Source organism: Corvus moneduloides, chromosome 16 (assembly GCF_009650955.1).
Source record: "Corvus moneduloides isolate bCorMon1 chromosome 16, bCorMon1.pri, whole genome shotgun sequence".
In the NCBI taxonomy this organism is placed as follows: Eukaryota; Metazoa; Chordata; class Aves; order Passeriformes; family Corvidae; genus Corvus; species Corvus moneduloides.
The window spans coordinates 17,274,058-17,295,230 of NC_045491.1; the positions used below are offsets into that span (position 1 = coordinate 17,274,058).

Genomic DNA, 21,173 nt, shown 5'->3' on the forward strand with positions numbered 1-21,173 from the left:
CCCTGGAGGAGAGGCCGGCAGGCACGGCATGGCAGCATGCCAGAGGTGATGCTCCGTCAGGGTGCAGGAGCCAAGGCTGGAGGAGCCGCAAGCACAGCAGCTGTGTAGGAATACCTGAGAAGTGCCAGAGGGATTGGATTTAATTTGCTAATTGGTAGTGAGGACTCTGATACAAGCTGAGTGAGGCAGGGAGGGGAGAGGAGACTCCTGCTCCGGTGCATCTCGGGGCAGCGATTCTTCAGCACCTCGTGCTCAGCAGCTCTGCAGGAAGGTGCTGTTCTGCCAGCCAGCCAAGAGTTTATCTCCCTCCCCACCTGCCAGCTCCACGGGCCAAGGGAGAGCTGGCAGCACAGAGAAGAGGCAGGTTGTGTGGGCAGAGCCATGGCACTGTCCCAGCTCAGTGACGAAGGCCAGATCAGGAGCAGCCCAGCACATGGTTCTGAAGCAGCTCCCACCCAGGCAGCAGAAACCCTCACCAACCTGGGTTTTCTCCCCAAAACTGAGTGTAATGACTTAAAATCGTCCTTCTCTTCCTCCTTGGTGCCCTGTGGCTGCCTATTCTCAGCATCTGGCAGTAGCTCCATCCTCAAAAAGGTTGTGGCACCTTGGGCCTGGATTTGTCCTGCCACATCCTGTCCCCAACATGCTCCTCTCCCCGTGTCCCCAGGGCAGCTCCCAGGGTAGCAGGAGAACAGCCACAGGCAGGAGAGTGCCAGTGGCCCCCAGGCTGGCTCCAGGCTCTGTCTGTGGGGTGGTGTCTGCCATGGAAGATAACAAATACTGTCTGCTCCCACAAGCCTCTGGCAGGAAAACCCCGTGGCTGGGAGACTCCAGTGCAGGACGAGCCCGAGCACTGGGTTTGTGCTTCTCTGGGTGTCTCTGCACAGCCCACACGTGGCTCCCAGCCACCAAGCATCCTTCCCACGCTGCATCCCCGTCTCACCAAGCATCACGTCTCCAAAACTGCCTCTCCAGGATATGTCAGCTGTTTCAGGCCCCCGTTTGCAGCTCAGCTTCCCAAAAACCAGGTGTGGGGTATGGTGGGAGGTTGGTGTGCTGGCTCGCAGTGTCTGCTTCCAAGAGCTCCTGGATGCAGCGTAGGGACAGGCTCTGTGCTGGGAAACCACAGTGGCTCCTCCTAGAAATGCAAACCCTGTGATTGGGGACTGAAAATCTGTGACAGCACTGCAGGTGCAGCCTGCGGGTTGCTGAAGGGTGCCAGGGGGGAAAGGGGCATCCCATGCAGAGCCCACCTGAGGCCCAAGAAATTCCTGCATTTTCCATGGGTGAAGGTGAAACCAGCCGGTGATGCCACAATGGAGAGAATCTCCCAACCAAGCAGCAGGAGCCACACGACTTTCACCAGTAACTATGGCAACCCTGAGCAAATAAATGCTATTTTCAAACCATGGGCAGAACCTCCTCGTGGGAAGCCCTGGCTGATCCCCACTGCCAGCTGAGTGCTGGGAGCCAGCATGGATGCCCTGTGGAAGGAAGGATGAAGACCAGCCCCACACAGTGTGTGGTCCTGGAGAGACCCCTGAGAGGGCATTTCAGGAAAAGGATGGCAGAAAAAACCCAGCTTTTCTCCACACCATTCCCAGGAGCTGAAGAAACTGTAGGAACATGGATATTTTCCCAGCTGCATTCACACACAAGCACAGCACGGAAAAGGGGAGGATCAGAGGGTTTATATAGGATAGGAAAGTCCTGGACAGAGAGATGACAAGGGAAAGGGATTGGATCAGGGTAGTTGGGGATAGGATAGGATCGGATCGGATCAGAGGCCCCTGATTGCATCATCAGGAAGTCCAGCACCAGGAATATCCCAGGTAAGAGTTAACAGCTCAGGGGGGGCATCAATTAAGCTCTTCCCAAACAGAGCAAGAGAAACCCCACTTGCAAACAGCCCAAAGTCCCGACTGAGGGAGGGAGGAGGAGCCGGGCCCCCAAGCCCCGTGACTCCTGCCCTGTGATTTCGGTGAGACACCGCAGCAGACACTGAATGAGGAAGTGTTCCACAGGGTTTGCTCCATGGCTGGCCAGTGCTTGCTGCTGAGGCTAAGGGCAATGCATCCACTGCCAGACCCACCTTTCCCATTCCCAATCCCAGCACCATCTCAGCTCCACTGAGTCCATCAGACCTCCTGACCAAAAGCCCACCTGGGCTTGTCCTGAGATGAGCTGCATTTTTAACACCTTAACTCCAAATCCCCTCATGGCACCCGGGGTACCAGAGCATTCCCTGCCAAAGCACCTCTGTCCTGTAACAGCTCCATGCTGGCACCTCTGTACCCAGACCTGTCCTGCAGGGGCAGGGTGCTCCCAGCTGGCTTTCCAGACCCCTTCCACCCTGCTTTGTGACATGGGCAAAACCACCAGCATTGCTGTGGCTTTTAGAAACAGATTCCCTGGCAAACAGCTGCTCCAACTTGCCAAAAACCAGCTGGGTCAGCAGCCCTGGAGTCCCACACAGCAGCATGGAGCAGCCAGTGTCCGGCTCCTGCTCACGGGAGGCAGCCAGAAGAAGCTGGAGCCCTCTGAAATTGCTCTCCAGGATGTTTGGTCCATGCACAGACAAGGTCCAGGGTGGTGGGAGAGTCATCTGCCACGAGGCCACTCAGAAAATATCCCCCAAAAGTGGTGGCACCTATAGCCTGCACCTGCTGGAAAGCCCACCTCATCCCTCTGCTCCTGCCTTGGCATGGGAACAGACAACCCAAAACCCCTCTTAGGCTGGGTTTGGTGTGGTGCCACGCCACGCCATGCAGTTAATCCAGCTCAAAAGGAAAAGGCAGAACTGGAGGTGCCACCCTCACGTCCCCCGGCGAACGTGGGCGCGCTGGTGCCAGCCTGGCGCCGGGCGAGGGGGTGAGCGCCGGTTGCTGTGGGAACAGGAATTCGGCTTATTCTGCATCCAGGCTCTGGCTCTTTGCCTTTGATGTTGTGTTCCCCTCCCAGTTTGCATTGAATTTTGTTCCCTCCTTCCGTTGCCCTTTCCCTGAGGAAGAAATACCCCTGCACCTCCACAAGGCAGAAGCAGAGCTGGCATGAGAGCCTTGGTGTCCCCACTGAGGAGTGGCAGGGGGACAGTGACATCCTGGGGAGGGCTGTGTATGTGCAGCAACCGTGGGGCCAGAACGGATCCAGGTTTGACTGAGAACCCCCAGCCAAAGGTGCCATCACTCCCAGGGCTGCAGGGGCCAGGGGACGCAGCAGCAGCTGCTGGTGCTGGGAGCTCCATGGTGCTCTAAACAGCAGCTTGTGGAAAGGACTTAAATTGCTCTCGGGTACCTGCTGCAACTCAGCAGGCATGACAGGGAGCCAGGCGAGGTCACACGTGCTGTCACTAGCATCCAATTTGTCCTTGCCCTCCTCTGGCCCACATGGGCTTTGTGCATCCCTGTGTCCACGCACTCCACCCGTCACAGCCACAGCCGGCCACCGGTGTGGGGCCATGGGCATCTCCGGGGGATGCTTGGCACACGGTCCCTCCATTGGCCTGGTCAGTCCAGGGTGGCGTGGAGAGAGTGAGGAGGACTGGGCAGTCCCAGGGGGATGAAAGGAGGTGGATACTCTCGTTTCCAGCACCCAGACCTTCCCTCTGTCACCCTTAAGAGTGTTGGCACTAGGATGTGCAGTGGGAACCACGCTGTCTCCACCATGACCTCCGTGGCTCCGCTTGCGTAGGAGGGGACTCAATAAATACATGCCACAGGGAAAACATGAAATGCAATATTTTGAAAGGAAATTTTGTTGCCAAAAGCTTAAAAAATATCCTTTCTGTGGCAATTTCAGGTGAAACACAAACAATTTATTCGACCTTTAGTGCTGGAGAACTGAGACCCAGGGACATTGAGTGAGTCCCAAATGAAGAGCATGGGGGGAGGAGGAGGAGGAGGAGGAGGAGAAAGAGGAGAAGGAGGAGGAGGAGGAGGAGGAGGAGGAGGAGGAGGAGGAGGAGAAAGGACAAGAGGGCTTGGCTCAAGGTGCTTGACCACAAGGCAGGGGCAAGGAGACTCCCAGCATCCCGCAGTTCCAAGGGTGGAGGGAGGGAAGCTCGGCCCTCGGGGTCCCAGCACTCAGCCTCTCTGGAAGCACGGCGTCCCCAAAGCGTCACCACCGCCACAACTCGTGAGCTCGCAGCTACAAGGAGGCTCTTTGTTCGCCGGGATGGCCGCTCGCCGGGCGGGGATGGGGCCAGACGATCTGTGGGAAGCAGCCTGCCAGCGAGGGGCAGCGGGGCCGGGGCTCCGGCTGGCACGGAGCTGGCACAGCAGGAAGAGACGGCAGCATTATGGTGTGTGGGGCTGTGGAGCTGCTCCATCGGCACCCACCGGGACCCGGGAGAGGCACGGGGAGGCAGCGGGTGCAGGCACGGGGGGAAGAGCATCCCCTAAGTGCCCCTAAAATCCACCCTGGGCCCTGGGTCCCTGCTCCAAATACTGATGCTGGTGATGCCCCAGTCTGCTGGTGTCCTTGGGGCTTTGAAGCTGTCAGCCAACAACACGACAGCACCCATCACCCGTGGATGAATTCCATGGGGCAGATGTCTGGGCTCATCCCTGCCAGCCAGGATGCTCGTGCCATTCTCTGTCCGGGTTCTGCACCCTGCAGGGTCCCCTCACTGCAGCCAGGCCGGGCACGGTGCTGGCAGAGATGCCCACTGTAGGTGAGGGCTGGTGGCAGCCTGGCCAGACCCAGCCCGGGGGAGCACCAGGAGGGCACAGCCCCGAGCACGAGGCTGGGATGAGGCACCAGGGCCCCACCTCCCCTCCCCAGCCCAAATCTGGTGAACAAGCTGCCAATGCTGCCAGTGCCTGAGGGGTGAGAAACTCACCCAGTGACCAATTGCTCCGGCCCTAGAGGGAGGGATGGTCCCCACAGCAGTGAAAGATTAATTCAGGCTGCTGGAAACACTGCCAGCAGTGACAGCCACCACCACAGCGCGACAGCAACGATGGCCACGCTGACAAAGAACAGGTCCCAGGGTGGAAAAGCAGCGGTGGAGAGAGTGGTGATGGTGGTGGCAGCGCTGACGATCGTGGTGCTGGTGGCAGTCACGATGGTGGCAGTGGGGATGCTGGTGGCAAGGGTGGCATTGATACTGGTCATGGCAGTGGTGGCAGTGGTGGTGACAGTGCTGGTGACAGTGATGGCGGTGGCAGTGGCAGTGGTGGTGGTGGCAGTGGGCTCCACACATGGGATGCACAGCCCCTGCACCCGCCTCTGCCAGGGCTCAGGACAGGGTCCTCCTCTGTGGCTCTGACCCCAGCAGTGCCCCCAGCCCACTCCTCCTCTCTGTGCCTCCAGCCAGCCCCTGCCATGGTCCATGTCCCCAGGAAGACCTGGTGACAGTCTGCCACAAGACCATCTCCCTCTCAGAGCCAGAGTGCCCTGATGCCAGTCCCCAGCACATGCCAGCCACCTCTGCCCGCTGCAGTGCCAGGGCCCTTTGTGCTCAAGCAGCAGCAAGGAATTTGCCAAAGTAAATCCTGTCCTCAGCTTCCCTGTGGGCTCTAAGGCTGAGGTGTCCAGAAAAGTGGCAAGAGGGGGGAAAAGGCAGGTGGCCCTTGAGTAATTAAGAGATCTGGTGCTGTGGGACATGGAAAGCTCAGCCAGATTTCTGGCAGCAGGAACCGTCAATGAACCCCCGAATCCTAGGTAACAGAATGGCATCAGTCACCCTTCCAGGACGGGCTGTAGGAGCATGCCTCTGGGATGTTTCAGGATGGGGTTGGCTCAGGGGAGTGCCTGCAGGAGAGAGCGGGTGGCAGAGCCTAGGCAGGGATGACACCGTGGTTCAGACCCTGCCCAGCCGCTCTCCTCCAGCCCATGGGAAAGGATGGGCCAGAGGCTGGTTGTCACATCCAAGAGAGAAGGTTCGATGGATGGGATGGGAGCAGAACTCCAACAGATGCTATTGGTACTGGACCCCAGGAGGATGTGGAGTGCAGGGGCTGGAATCCCCTAGAAGGGACCCCAAGCCAGCGAGGCCCTGTGAGCGCAGCTGATCCCTCATGGGAAGCCCACGACAGGTCCCCACAGCTCAGGAGACAGGGCCCTGACAGGGAACGGGGCACAGGATGCAGGCAGGGCACAGGGCACAGGATGGGCTGTGGGGGACACGGGACACGGCACACGGGACACGGGACACGTGGCGCATCGCGGGGGACGCAGCACCGGAACACGGCAGAGGGACACGGGGATACGCGGCACAAGCCACGTCCTGGGATGGGGAACGGGGACACGGCCCGGGTGGTGCTGCCGGGACACGACACACGGACGCGACACGGGGATAGGACACACGGACACGACACGGGGATAGGACACGGGGATAGGACACACAGACACGACACACAGACAGGACAGAGGCACACGACACACAGACACGAGACGGGGATAGGACACACGGACATGACACGGGTATTGGACACACGGACACGACACGGGGATAGGACACACGGACACGACACCGGCACTCCCGGCCCAGGACAGAGCCGACGCCGCGTGGGCGGAGCCGCGATGGGACACGCCCCTTATGCTAATGAGCGCTGAATCACGCTCAGCGGGCCGCGGCCGCCGGGCAGGACGGGTCCACCCGGGCAGAGCGGAGGGGGGAGCGAGGGCAGGGGAGCAGGGCCGGGCTGCCGGTGCCGCCGAGCGCTGCCGCCGCGACCCGGGGCGCGCGGGGGATCCCGGACGCCGCTGGGCCTCGCTGGCGGCCGCGCCGCGGGAGCGGGGGCGGGGAACGGGGGCAGCCGGTGGAGGGCGGACGGGAGTCCCCCCCCGCCGCGCGCGTGGTGCGCGCCGAGGGCGGGGCGGGCGGGGGCGGTGGGTGCGATCACGTGACGGGCGGGCCGCCGCCATTTTGTCCTGCGGAGGCCGTATTTAGGGCGCAGCGCGCGCGCCGCCGCCACTCCCGCCGGGACGGAGCTGCCGCGCCCCGGCCCCGCCGCCGCCCGCCCGCGCCCCCGCCCGCCCCGGCCCCGCGCCCCGCCCGCTCCCGCCTCGCCTCCGCCATTTTGTGGCCGAGCACTGCCCGCCGAGGACCGGCGCCGCGGCGGAGCTTTCCGCCTTCCCCCCGCCCTCTCGCGCTCCCACTCTAGCGGCGCCTCGGCCCGGCCCGGCCCGCGCAGCCATGTCCTCCAGCGCCAGCCCCGAGTACGCCTCCTTCTTCGCCGTGATGGGCGCTTCGGCCGCCATGGTCTTCAGCGGTGAGCACCGACCGGCAGCAGAGGGGGCCGGGGAGAGGGGGAGGAGGGGGAGCACGGTGTGGAGGAAGCGGTTCCTCTTTCTCCACCATTCCCCTGCCCCGGCGGGGAGCGATCGGCGGCGGGGGCTGGAATTCTGCGGGGGCGGGGGCCGCCCCCCCTTCCCCCCCCCGCTCCATCCGGGCTCCCGGGGGCAGCGGAGGGTCCGCGCCGGTGACGTCACCACCGGCGGAGCCCCCGGGGGCACGTGACTGCGGCGGCGCCGCCCGGACCGCCCCCCCTCCCCCCCTCCGGGCGGCCGCGGGTCGGGGTCCCCCCGGTGGCCCCGCGGTGGCCGGGGCGTGTCGCGCCCCTGGCGCCGGCTGCCCGCGGGGTCCCCGGGGCTCTGCCTGCCCGGGGCTCTGCCTGCCCTGGCCTCCGCGGCGGCGGCGCTTCTGCCACTGTGAATCGGACATGGTTGGTGTTTAAACCATTCCCCGGATAATGCCAGAGCAGTTTTTAACGAGATTAAACGTAACTGTGCGATCGTTTGGCAGGCAGGTCCGCCTTGGAGACGTTAATGACGCTGCAGGGAGTGGACGGGCTCCTGAGCTGCCCCGTGCAACGGGGATGCCGGGGCAGGGGGGAAGCCCTGCTCCATGGCCGTCCCTCTGCGTCTCCAGGCAGCGAGCTCGGTGCGGTGTAAACTGGGTCATCCTGCGGCACCGCTCTCCCCACTGAAGGAGCGCAGATGTAGGGACCATAAATGCTGGTTTACACCAGAAGGGCCATCCTTTAATGCCTTGTCTCTCAGAGCCTGGTTAAGCTTCCTGCAGAAGGTGACTGCTGTTCCTGCACAGCGTTTGCTGGTCCCTGATGGGTGCAGACCTGCTGTTCCCTTTGGGATGCAACACGGGGAAGGCTTCAGCTGTTTTTCTCCCAAATGCAGGTGTTACAGTAATTGGGAATAAAACAACTAGGAATCAATCTGGCCTTCCCTTCTGAAGGCTTAGCCCATGTCTCCACAGACATGAACATACTGACTGGTCTTCATTTCTCACCTCATCTGGCTCCCAGTTGGAGAATCAAAACCTTCTAGTATTGAATTGGTTGTAGCTTAAGTTGTGTAGTGCTGTTGAGGTGCTTGGGGTCTCATTGTGTTAATATGGCCTCTGGGATGGTGGCTGGGTCTGCAGATGGATTTGAGGAAGCTGCTCTTGATTGATGAGTGGGGGTGATGAAATCATGCAAAGAGCCAAGTGAACAGTGGATTAAAACCAGTGTTTGAGAGGGAGCTGTCTAGCAGCACCATGGACTGGTTCCACACCACCCATGTTTGTTGCTTTAATTTTTAGTAAAACAAAAGCTTGGTTGGCTGTGTTTAGTCTTGCTCAGTTTGTACCTGGTGGTGGGATGCAGATGTCCATGCTGAGTGCAGTCAGTGGCCTGCCACTTCAGATTTCAGCCATTGTATTCATGATTGACAGGTAAGGATTCTCCTGAAAACTCAATGGCTGAAATGCCGTAGGAGCCAGAGTTGGGACTGCTGACCTACCTGCGTCTTGGCTAGTGAAGATAATGGAGGAAGAAACTAAGACCTAGTTACTTGTTGGGAAAAAATAGTCAGCAGTTCACTGCATTTTGCAAAATGGTCTTAAATACTGAGCTTTCCTTCCAAGGAACGAGTTGCTGGATTCCTCTTGAAGAATCAGATTTGGAAGCAAAAGAACATGGCTGTATGGCTTTAGACACCAGGTTTGTGACGTGTGAGTGCTTCAGCTGAAACATCAGTGAGGGATGCGGACTTGAGTCAGCGCTTTAACAGGATTTCGGAGTGGTGCTGGCGTGTCTGAACCAGCAGAGAAGCCTTTCCTAAAAGCTGCAGGGTTGACAGCATGGTGCTGTGGGATTGCAAGGGGAAGGTTTGAGGAGGGGAATGCAAAGTCAGTGCATAAGCTGTATTGATGAAGGTTTGGTATCTGTCACGTTGCAGGCGGTTTGTGAGAGGTCCTTGATGCAGAATCTGTGTCGGGTAGTCCTGGATTCGATGAGCTTAGAGGTCTTTCCCGGCCTCAGTGATGTTGTAATACCAGCTGGTCTGAGCCATGCACATCTCTTGCCAGAGCACTGGAGAACACGTTATAGATGCTGCTCATGGGAAATTGTTTCTTAGATGTGACTGTTCAGTGGAGCAGTTTGGATTTTTAAGGCAATATGGCAGAGGCGTCAACATAGGATGAACAAAAACTTGCAGTGTTGTGTAGCTTTTGTAATGGGTGTGTGGCACCACAGCATATTCTGATGTTAATTGTGTGTTGGTTGTTAAAACAACCACCATGATTTAAAAGTAAGGAGCTAAATCTGGACAGGCAGTGTAAAACTCTAAAATTGTCCTGCATCAGTGTTAATTAGTGCAGTGATCATGTCTGACTCATGATGTATCTAAAGATCACATTCTTGGGGAGCTTGTAGTTCCAAGACCTGTTTTGTAGTAAACATGTTCGGGTTCTGTACTGTCCAGGCTAGCTTGATGTGAAAACAAGTGACTTCGTGCAGTCCTGTGTGACGTGTGAGCATTACTTGCTGATGGTAAATAGATAGCAGAACTCGTTCTGGTCAGTGAGAGACAAGAGCAGGCTGCTGTGACCTTGGCCATCTTTGAGCCTGTCTGGTTATTTGCAGATTACAGCTTGTTCTCATTGCTGCAGTTCCTTATTTCCCATGTGTGAAATGGGGTGGCTCAGGGTCAGGTGCTGTTGGGTGATTAAATTATTGTAGCTTTTTCATGTGATTTGAGCACACCAGAATGGACAAGTGTGTTGGGCAGAGCTGTCTGGTTCTGTGTGTGCTGGTGCTCTGTGCAAAGCCTGTCCCAAGTGTGCCCACTGTGCCTTCTGTGGTGTGAGCAGTTGTCCTTAGGCCTGAACTCCAGCTGGGCATTCGGTGCCTTCAATACCTGCTGCACTGCCAAGCAGCTGGAAGATTCCTCATGAAAGGAACTTTAGCCAGCAGTGTTAAATTAGTCTTGTGTGTTCTCGTTGCTGCAGAGCCAATGAAGTGGTACTTTTCTTTTAAACTAGGGCTTTAGATATTACAGCAGTTGGTTGGCTTTTAAGGGACCTCCATGGTGAAATAGCTGGCTCAGAACATGTAACGTGATGTACCTGACAGCCCTGTGCAGTCTGATTCTGGAAGGCTTCATGACTGTAAACAACTTGCATCCTCAAATGCAAATAGCACCTGTGCTTCCCAAAATACTGTCTGAGAGGTGGGGAGGTGGAACAGGAAAGCTGCTTGCTTTGCACTGAGGAGCTTGCAGGTAAAAATTAAATGGCAGAGTGCAGCTCAAGGTGATTTTCTGCTCCAAATGAGGGTGCTTGTGATGTGGGCAGGTGTATGAGCTACCAGACTGTCTGCAGTAGAGATTAGCTTAAGCCTTCATCCTTAACAGCAGGTAAAGCAGTGGATGGCTAAGACCTAAGTGCTGTAACAGAAGTGAGGTAGGCGATATTTCTACAGCTTGAGAATGAGGGATGGCATCTCAGCAAGGGCATCATTTCCTCTCAGTAAATGCCAGTCTTGGGAACATCTGAAAATGAGATGGATCATCAGTATAAACCATTGGCTCTGCAGAGCATGGCTTAAGCAGTTATGCTGCAGTTTGAACTGTGGCTTCCTGATGGATCTGTGTCGTACTCTGGAGTCACTACACAGCCTGCAGGCACTTCCCATTTGGTGGGAACACTGGCAGCAGCAGTGGACATGGATGACAGCTGCCTCAGGACCTCTTGGTCAGCTTCCTTTTTTCATTCCTAGAACTGGCCTCTTCCATCTCCAGAGCCTGACTGGTTGCACACAGGGGTTCCAAGGTGAACACCCTCCCAGCCTGACCAGACTGTTGGGTACTCCTTGAAGCAATGGTTTACAGCAGCGTGTGCCTCACCAGTGAGGCGTAACTGGCCACACTCGCTTCCTTCAGACTCTGAATCCTGTGAGCATGAGGCTTTGGGTCAGGCTGCTCTGGCCACAGGATTGTCTGCTGGATGCAGGCAGGGGACCAGGGCTGTCTCATGCCACAGCAATGGGGCAGCAGAGCTGTGAGGGCTGCTGAGTGCTCTGAGCTCCCCTGAGACCTGCTGGTTGGAAAGGGGTCTTGCTAACTGGTGTAACACACTACTCTGCCAGTCAGTACCTGGAATCTGGTTTGTGAAACAGGTCATCTTTAAGGTGTCAGGAGGGAGCCTGTATGATGATAAAGATGGGTAACAAGTGGCTGGATGGACTTTGCTGCTTGCAGAAGGACAAGCCTGTGCTCCATGGTATAAATGCTTTACCATACTTTCAAAATCAAAGAGCTCTCTGTGCTGTGTCAGACAATCCAGAGTGCCAATTGAAGCAGCTCTTGGACAGTTGACTGGCAGATCTTTTATTTTCCTTGGACTGCTGCTATTACAGCAACAACTCAAGGAGTGGTGGTTTTTTAAGTTCTCAGATGTACTGACCCAAGAGTAAAAGGCTTGCCAGTCTGGCAGAATTTTTGATAATGCTGTAGGCTGACAATGCAGGCTTGGTAGACATCCCCACCCCTTTTCATTACATTAGAGAAGAACAAAAAGCTGTTCCTAATTCTGAAACAGGTGATTCACTGAAGGTCTTCAGAGTCTACAGCTTCCTGTTGGGCAGCTTCACTGGTTACCTCTCGGGTTTTCATTGGGGAACAGGCTACAGCCAGGCTTCAGCCAGTGCAGTGAGAATTGGCATAGGCTCCAGTACAGTTCCCCTAATGTGGCTTCTCTGTTCTGTGGCACCTGTTCTGATGCACCTGAGCATCTGAGGCAGAGCAGCAGGGTTTTTCCAAGAGTATCCATTACTGTAACCTGAGGTGGAGCTGTTAAATGTGGTGGGGTTGGGAGGGGGCAGGGCCAGCCGGTGGGAAGCAGCCTGTTTGTTTGGAAGTGTCCAGGTTTCTGGCATGGCAAAGCAAGGACTGTACCTGACCTGGACGTCACCTCTAACATTTCTCCAGCCTTTTAAGAACAACCTGCTCAGGGATCAATAGATGTATGTGAATTGGTGTCTGTCTGCTCCCAGGGAAGCCTGCCTACTGCAGAGGGCAGCCCATTTGATAGTGATTAGTTTCAAAAGTCTCCAGATGGAAGTCCTCATCCCAAGTGGTCTTTCACGCTTGCTGTGATGGTAACCAGTGGTATCCTAATTGGAAATCTGACTTCTGTTACTAGCTCACTTCTAATGCAGGGGAATTCTGCATGTTAGTGCTCTGGAAACCTCTCACATGCAGTGTGGAAACCTGCTTCACCATGGTGGGACATGAGAAGAATCCCTGGCTCTGAATGGACCAAATGCTGCTGGAGTGTGTGTGGCTGGTTCTGAGCCTCTGTTCCTGGGCTGAGCCTGTCTGAATGTATCAGCAGGTGAAACTGGATCTGTGCTACTGGATCTCCTGACTGGAAGGCTCCTCACAGCCTCTTTCTGTATCAAGGGGGTGACTTGCATCTGACTTAACTGCAGGGTTACTGTGTGTGACCTGACTGAGCACAGTCACCTGCTGGAGCTGGAAAAGGTTGGTTCTGATGCTGGGACTGCCCTTGATCTGAAGAGCAGGCTGCTGGCAGAGCCCTATGGGAAGCTGTGGCAGTGGCGAGACTATGACTAGTCTTCAGTCTTTGACACTACAGCCTATCTGGCAAGTGACTTTCTAGGTTATATTTGATCATGGAGCTGCACAGCCTCACTCCCTAGCTTTAAAAGCTATCACTTTTAAAGAGACAGATATGGTGAGGTGCCAGGCAGCATATCCTCAGTCCTGAGGGAGAGCTTTTTTCCCCCAGGAGCAGTACATAAATCAGCTCTGGGTTGTGAGTTCAAGAAGTAACTCAAGTATTTCACAAGGGAGTTAACCTTTGAAACAGGCTTACTGGGAGTAGGTGGTTTTGAATGATGTGCATTGCAAGTTCTCTGTATTGTAACACCATTGAACTTTCAAATGGCACAGTTCCTGGTTAGAGACCAGCATGGATTCCTTCTCTGGTGAACTAGATAGGCAGAGTGCTTCTCCACCTGCCAGGTAAATGTTTTGACAGTTCTATGATAGCTCTACCTCTTCAAAGGTAGTACTGGAGCCTGCTTGGTCTGTACATTAGAGATGAGGGAGCTGGATGAGCTGACACAAAAACCCAGAGGCTTGGTGCGTAGCAGAGGTACAGCTCTTGCCCCGTTTCCAGTGTGTGCTGCAGAGATCTCCTCAAGCCCTATTCACCGAGATTTTGGAAAACATGTCCTTCCAGTGAACCAGGGATATTTAAATGAAGCATATGTGCTTCAGTTGTTGAGAACTGCCATGGGGTAGAGGTGAACGTGTGCAGGAACATTGTCCAGGGTGTCCATGGCTCAAAACTGAGTGGCTGTGCCACTAGAGGCTGGGTCATGGTGGGAAGCAGGTATTGTCTTTGCCACCTTGCCTGTAATACTGGGGTAATGTCAAAGATGCAAGGACTTGCATCCAGGCTAGTGAAGGGCAGTAAAGCAGCCTTGTAAGGTGCTGGAGATGTCTCTTGGTTGGGGTGCTGATAAAGGCTTCCTTGGGAGCAGATGTGCCAAGCTCTGAAGTTCTGTGTGGCCCATGGGACTGTCCACCAGTGGGAGTTCAGTAGAGCTTCAGTGACATCTAAGACTGTCATGTGAAGACTGGTAAACATAGGCTTTCTTTTGAACTGTGTCTAAAACAAGTTCAAGGCATAAGATCTGGCCTCTTCTGGGGTTTTAACTGGGAACCGACAAACTTGTGCTGCTCTACCCTTCCACAAAAGTTTGAGCAAGCTGACTTTCTGTAAGTGGGGTTACAAAATCACCTTCTCTAATCCATCACTGCATTAATTGCAGCACCCTCAAGTAGCTTCATGCTTGGAGGAAGTAATGACTGATCTAACTTTAAACAGTGAACTTCCCTTAGAAGCCACCACATTTTTGGAGAGGTTTGTAAAAGATTGCAAACAGGAGAAGTGGTTTCTGCTAAATTCTATACCCAGGGTAGATAGTGGAATCAGGATTCAGGCTTAGTTCCAGCCCTTAGAAGATGCTTCATCCAAGAAAAATGGTTCCTAGTTCAAGTCAGTGATTTCTTTCTAGACTTTAAAGGGCTAGACCCTAAACATAGCTGTCACTGAAATGGCTGATGAAGTCCATGTGCTAGTTTCCAGGCTCATCTTACATTTGCAGGTAGAACCTGCTCCTGGCTCAAGCTTCCTAAGTTGGGTTCTAGTTTTGAATTGCCCAAAATGGCCCTTTACATCACTTGGTGCCAGTCAGGGTTCAAGAGCTTTGCTAGCACAGAACAAATTGGTAGCTATGAGTCTTTCCCTTCAGGTTTTTGTAACTAAAACTGAACTTCCTTCTGAGAATGAACCTTGTGTTAGTGCAGCAGCGCTGCTTGCATGAATGGTCTGGAGTTTTAGTGCCAAGCCAGGAGGATGACTGCTCAAAGATGGGCTTTACAGGAGTGCTGAGTGAGAAGCAGGAAAATATGTATCCAAACTCCTCCAAATACCTCCCAGCAACTCTTTGGGACAAGGTGCACAATCTCACACCTGGATACTGGTGTAAGGCAGTTCCACATCTTTGTGGAACAAGCTGGTCTCCCTTGGAGAAGCTTTAGTTTTCTGTGGGTGAAGCAAACTCAACTATTAAGTCTCAGAACAGTACAAAGACTTTAAATGCCCACGGTTTAAATACATTCCAGCAGCCTTTTAGAACAGATGCAAGAACATTTTTCTTGCCAAATATGACTGACCTCTGAATATAATCTTGATGTCAGGAAAGGAGACTGCCTACCCTTCCATATGCCTATCACTGCTGCTTCAGGGACTTACTCCTGGCTGGCATTTGGCCTGCATGTCATCTCTGGGTGATGGTGAGTGCAGTAGGAAGCTGTGGAGTTCCCAGAATACCCCCCAGTAAAACTGGAAGGAAAGGTGTCTTTTCAAGAATTCTTTGCAGAATCAAAGAATGAGGTGTTTGAGGAAGCTTCTGTGAAACTAATACAAAGTTTTCAAGGCAGAAGTTACTTTGGGGTAGTGCTTTGGACTCTTCCAACAGGTCTTGGGTGCAGGTGATAAGCCCATCATCCTGTGCAGGTCTCTGCATACTCAAGTGTTGACAGAGATGATGAGTAGGTGTAAAATGGTTAATGGTCCTCTATAACCTACAAGCCAAACTCTTCTTCATGGTTCCAGTGGTTGGATTGACAAGTGTTTGGACCCGAATCCTTCACAGGTGAGGTTTTGGCACATGGAGAGCGTGACCTTTCTCCAAGGAATGACATGGAGCGTTAATATTTGAGTTTGTTTCTATCTCGGTGTGTCTGATGAAGCTGCAATGGCACATTTAAGTCCAAGGCCAAAGCATAGGAAATGGGTTTTGTGAGAGAATAGGCCCCCTGAAGGAGATCTGTCTGTCTGAACTCAGTTCAGGTGGCTCAAAGTTCAGTGACTGTGAAGGCCAGCTCTCAGCTGTGTTCTGCTGGGGTAGGTAGACAGATGTGCTTTGTTGAGCCTTGCAATGTGGACTCTGGGAGGGCACAAATGCTAGAGTTCCACTTGGGACCTTGGGTTTTGGCCCATAAGCAGGGGCATGGATGGCTGCTGGGGGTGTGCCTTGCTGTGAAGTTGGTCGGGGAAGATGTTCTTTTATCGGTAGTGTTTGAACAGCACCTCTTTGGAATAGGACTCTGGGTAGGTCACTTCCTCATCCCTTAGGGAAGTATTCCTGGCTGTCTTGTGACCCTGTTAGTTTTGCACAATCCTTCCTTGTGCTGGCTCAGCTGTTCTAACTGCAGCCTAGTGAGGGAAACGGTATTTGGGGATGTGCCTAATGCGTTTTTTTTCTCTTCCAGCCTTGGGAGCTGCATATGGAACAGCAAAGAGTGGCACAGGTATTGCAGCCATGTCTGTCATGAGGCCTGAGCTGATCATGAAGTCCATCATCCCTGTGGTCATGGCGGGTATTATAGCAATCTATGGCCTCGTAGTGGCAGTGCTCATTGCCAATGCCCTCTCACCTGAGATCACGCTATTCAAGTAAGTTGCTGCATCTGTGGTTCTGTTTCAGACTGTCCTGTCACTGTTTGATGCTCTGTGTGTGGGTGGTTTTGGCTCAAGCCTCCTGGAAGGCCTGGCAATGCTAAATGCTCCTGGGCTAGGCTTAGGAGCACGGGCTGGATTCCAGCTGCCCAGTGGAGCTGCCTGCTCAGTTGGCTGTACTGGCTGTCACAGATCAATTGGGCATCCCAGTGCTCATGTGGTGGGACTGTACTTAAAAGAAGCTGTGTACAGACAGCACTGGGATAGGAGGTAAAGCCTGTGTCATGGTGCCAGACTCCAGACCTGTATGCACAGGTGTTTCCAATACTGTCTAAATAGTTCTGCTGTTGCCTGGGAGATGCAAGTGAATAATTAATATTGCTTTTGCTTTATGTGCTGGTAAATCAATCCTTGAGCTATACATTGGGCCTCTATAGCAGCTACAGTCTGAAACTTAATCTGCTCTTGGCTCCTGAGAACAGCTGGATCTGGTGTGATTGAGCCCCCTTGGAATAAAACAGTGCTGCTGAAGTGTGACAGGTATCTGTGTTGCTGTACAAGCTCTGCCTATGAGCAGTGTGCTTGGCCTAACAAGACACGGTCTGAAACAGCAGATACAAATGGTCCTTTGCAATTTCCAGGTGGGCAGACACTGATAGGGACCTCAGGGCTGCTCTCCTGCTTGGAAAAAGCAGACCATTCCTGCCCAGCTCCTGCAGTGCAAGACACCTGGCTGTGCTGTGGCTGTATAACAGGTTGCTAAAGGTTGGAGATGAGCAGCTACTAACAGGCTACACTTGCAGCACTGTGGCACATTGCTGCAAGTGCTAGTAAGTGCTGCTCTGACAGCACACAGAGCCTGCAGCTGGCTCAAGTGGCCGCAGACAAGCTGGCGGCCGTATGAACTCCAGGCCCAGTAGCTCAGTTTGGTGTGTGAGCCACACATGGACATCAGCTGAAGATCCTCCACTGCTGCCTGTCTTTAAGTATCAGAGTTGGGAGTGCCAGTAAGCATCTGCTTTGAGACACACTGGGCCTGTTGAAAGAGTTAGGGGCTTAAGGCTGGGTATGCTGTTCTTGCCACTGAAACTCTTCCATCTCTGTCCCACAGGAGCTTCCTTCAGCTGGGTGCTGGCTTGAGCGTGGGTCTCAGCGGTCTGGCTGCTGGCTTTGCCATCGGCATCGTGGGCGATGCAGGTGTCCGGGGCACAGCACAGCAGCCCAGGTTATTTGTGGGGATGATCCTCATTTTGATCTTCGCTGAAGTCTTGGGTCTCTATGGCCTCATTGTTGCCCTTATCCTCTCCACGAAGTAAATGTTGCGGTATGATGTAAAGAGATGTAACAAATCTACGTTTAACAAAAAAAAAAAAGCTCCAGAATGAAAATGGTTTCTCCAATGTGTACAGTTGTCCCAATTTGGTAGTTGATCTCTTGTAAATGCGCAATATATGTTAGTGACTCGTCTGTCCTGTGTGTACTTCAATATTAACTTGGATGGGCTGCTCCAAGCCTGCTGCATGGCTTGGGGTGGCCTGTGTGCAATTTTCCACCCATTGCTGTTAGTATTTTATGTATAAATATGAACTAGAAATGTAATTTTTTCTCTTCACTGGATGTTTATTTATAAAAGACTTGACATGTTCATACATCTATGGAGCAAGGATTTTCAATTTCCCATGCTATATATATTAATCTTATATATAGGTAGATTACACTGTGGGGTCAGTTGTAAGTGCAGAGAATTCCTTGGATGTAATTTTGATTCTAAAGATTGCTGTAGTGTCCTGGTATTGGAGTATGAGAATTTTGTGTTTTATTACAGCAATTGTCCGAAACACTCCCGTGTTTCAGTAGTAACCGCGTATGCTCCGGCATCAGTCGTGCACCCAGTGTTGGGTTACAAACTTCTACCATGTTTCCAAATAAAACTTCCTCACTACATTGCTGTAATGAGTCCCTGGCTCTGATTTCCAGCTGTTGCTGCTCACTGGGAAGAGGGTGAGGTCCCTCAGGGGAGGCAGGTTCCTGGAGTGACTGGGCAGCAAGCAGGGGTGATGCTGCCAGCTCTGCCACAACTTACCCTTTCTCCTGGCAGTGTGGTTCCCAGCTGCTGCCATGGGCTGTATTCATGGTGAGCAGGGATGCAGTGCTGTGCTCACCCTGATCAGCACATCTGGCTCAGTGTGATGCTCTGTAACTAAGGGTCAGGGAGTGAGGGTGCAGCTGCAGTGTGACTGGGAGGAGCTGCCTTGTCAGGAAACAAGCAGCCTGTCCTCATGCTGGCCCTGCAGAAGATGAGCTGCTTGGAAGCTGTACTGTGAGCAGTAATTGCCTCTGAAGTACCTCAACAATAGTCTCATCAACAAAATGGCTTCAGTCAAGAACTTGTATTTTTATCTTTTAAATCAGGGCCATTTGAGCTGGGAGATTCTGATGCTGCAGCTACTGAGTGTGGGAGCAGCCTCCTCTGTCCTGAGGATTTGAATACTGCCAAGCTTATATGGGAAATGTGTGGGTTACCTTTCAGTGGTAAAGCTTGGTCCCCATTAGCACTGGAAAGTAGCTTGGAGAACAGGTCACGCTTTGCCTTGTTCAAGCCAAAATGTTACTACACAGACACCTAGTGCTAGCAGTGCCTTTGGCATCAAACTAAACTGATGTATGTGGAGGGATGTGTCACCTGGTTGGGAATGAAAATATGTATGTATGTTTCACCGAGGTACCTGTCCAGTGAGTGGTGCAAGTACCATGAAGAGCTGTGGCCAGAACATAAGGAATTCACTGAAGCTGTGAACCTGGCAAGGGTGCTGCCCAGGCCTGGTGCCACTGTACACCTTCTGGGCTATCAGGAGACTAGCTATGAGCCAGTTTTAACAATAATCATTAACAAGTTAATTGGCTTATTTTTTGCTGTTTGCTAAAACAGTGATGTCTCTGCACTCACTTCTCAGCGGGCTGGCGCTGGGCTGGGCTGGTTTTGATTGGGAAGGGCTTTGCCTCGTGGCAGTGCGAGCAGAGATATGGTGGTAGGGCCGTACAGAGGTGTAAGTCAGCTGACTGAAGGAAAATCCTGGGTTCGTGCTGAAGCAGTGCCCGGGGGAAGGGGAAATTGCTGATCGGAATGGTGTTGGTCATTCTTTTTATCAGCAAAAGTAGCAGACTAAACCTCTGAATTAGGCTTTCCCCGGGGGTCATAAAGGTTTACAGAATCGGTCGGTTCATTGTGTCTCACTGACTGCAGAGGGGGCCTTGTGACTGACTGCAGAGGGTGCAGTGTGACAGCTTGCAGCTGGGGGGTGAATCCTGAACCCAGGCTCTGGAGAGGATGTTGCATCCAGCTTGCAGTTCTGGGGAGAGGAATTGCGTTTGGCAATTCAAGTTGTGTGGCAGGATAGGAGAGGGTCCTGCCTGAGGCTGCAAATTTGCTTAACATCTGGTTCTACCTTCTGTAAGGGGACCCTGCTGCCAGTCTTGCCAATTGACAAGAGTGGAAGCAAAACTGCATTTAAGAGAGCAACTAAATGCTCCCATCTCCAAGGGCAGTAAGCGCTTGAAAGGTCCCATATTCCAATCCCTGCTAAGGTCCCTTGTAGGTTGGTGACATCACGCAGAGGCAGTTAATAGGTACTTGCAGAACCAGTGTAGGGAAAATCCCTTCAATGGCATTTTGCTTCATGCCTTGGAACATGAAGCCTCTGTTATTAATATATAAACCCATGCAAGAAGAACAGAGCTGGGGTGAGCATGGATTGGGGGAGGATCACTTTGTGCCAAGTGCCTGCAAATACATGCAGAGTCAAATTAAGAGTCTGCACATGCTGCCTCAGCCATGACAGTGATGCTCTGAATCCTCTGTGATGTCTCCCGGGTGAAAACTCGCATTTCAGGTCCTTCACTGGTGCTATTGCATCAGCACATTTCTCAAGTGATTCGGGGCGTTAAGAAAATGAGGGACCTTTGGGGTTTTTGAAATTCCTTTAGTGCCACGAGCACAGCAGCTCAGAGGGCAGTCTCAGCTGCGGTGGCCGGTGTGGAAGAGGGGAAGGGGGTGGGTGTGCCGGCACAGCCATGGTGCTCTGGTGCTCCATGCGTGGCTGGGAGCGCTGCAGTGAGTCAGCCCTGCGGAGAGGAGAGGAGAGGAGAGGAGCGGGGCCTCTGCAGCAGCAGCAGCAGCACAGGGACAGGGCCATCAGCAGTCAGTGCAGGCTGGGGAGGTTCAGGACCTGATGCCAGAGCTGCCAGCACAGACAATGCCTCCACAGAGCCTGCTGACCTTGTTCTTTGTTAACCCTTTCACACTGGTTTTTGTTTGTTTTTTTCCAAAGGCTGCAATTTTTGTTTTTTCACTGCTGTTGGAGAAGCATTTTTAAGTACCAGGATTTTATCTGTGATTGCTCAGGGATTGGCTTTCCTAGGGAGATAGGGCTTACAGAGAAGCATAGTAACCTGGAAAAGTAAATAAGCTTTGGGGAAACAAAAACCTTGATCCCAGAAACCAAGTTGCTGTTTTCAATTACAGAGTAACAGCAGAACTAATGACTACAGCTCTCAGTAAACCTTGTTTCCTTCCTAGGCTGGCCACAGGAATACTGCTGTTTCCAGCCAGCTGTACTGTCCAAACCATCACTGTGCTCAGGTGAGAGTTACTGGTCTCTGACACACTGGACTTAACCGCCTCTGGCCTTAGTTTTACAGCTATTAACCATCTTTGTCTCTTGATGTAATTAAATCAAACCCAGAGCAAGTCTTCCCAATGCCACTTGCCCTGGAGTGGGAATTTTCTGTTTCGGGGTCAAAGGATTGTGTCCCAAAATGCTTCTCCATTTTTGTTCCTGTTAAAGCTAATAAATGCTGTTATTTTTTCTGCAAGACACACTTCAGT

At 53.3% G+C, this 21,173-nt stretch overlaps 1 protein-coding gene across 1 annotated transcript; it reads left to right on the forward strand.

Moving 5' to 3' along the window:
* The first annotated feature begins 6,603 nt into the window (after positions 1–6,603).
* ATP6V0C (ATPase H+ transporting V0 subunit c) lies at positions 6,604–18,237 on the forward strand. The gene is made up of 3 exons (XM_032125994.1): positions 6,604–7,217; positions 16,102–16,285; positions 17,400–18,237. Exons 1-3 carry the CDS (start codon positions 7,142–7,144, stop codon positions 17,602–17,604), a joined length of 465 nt encoding a protein of 154 aa, XP_031981885.1. The 5' UTR covers positions 6,604–7,141; the 3' UTR covers positions 17,605–18,237.
* Positions 18,238–21,173: the final 2,936 nt, after the last annotated feature.

What these genes read in the sequence shown, in the direction of transcription:
- ATP6V0C (XM_032125994.1), top strand. Translation starts at nt 7,142, where the DNA reads ATGTCCTCCAGCGCCAGCCCCGAGTACGCCTCCTTCTTCGCCGTGATG. An exon ending in GGCCGCCATGGTCTTCAGCG is followed by an intron (nt 7,218 to 16,101) that starts GTGAGCACCGAC and finishes TTTCTCTTCCAG; the next exon opens with CCTTGGGAGCTGCATATGGA. An exon ending in CCTGAGATCACGCTATTCAA is followed by an intron (nt 16,286 to 17,399) that starts GTAAGTTGCTGC and finishes TCTGTCCCACAG; the next exon opens with GAGCTTCCTTCAGCTGGGTG.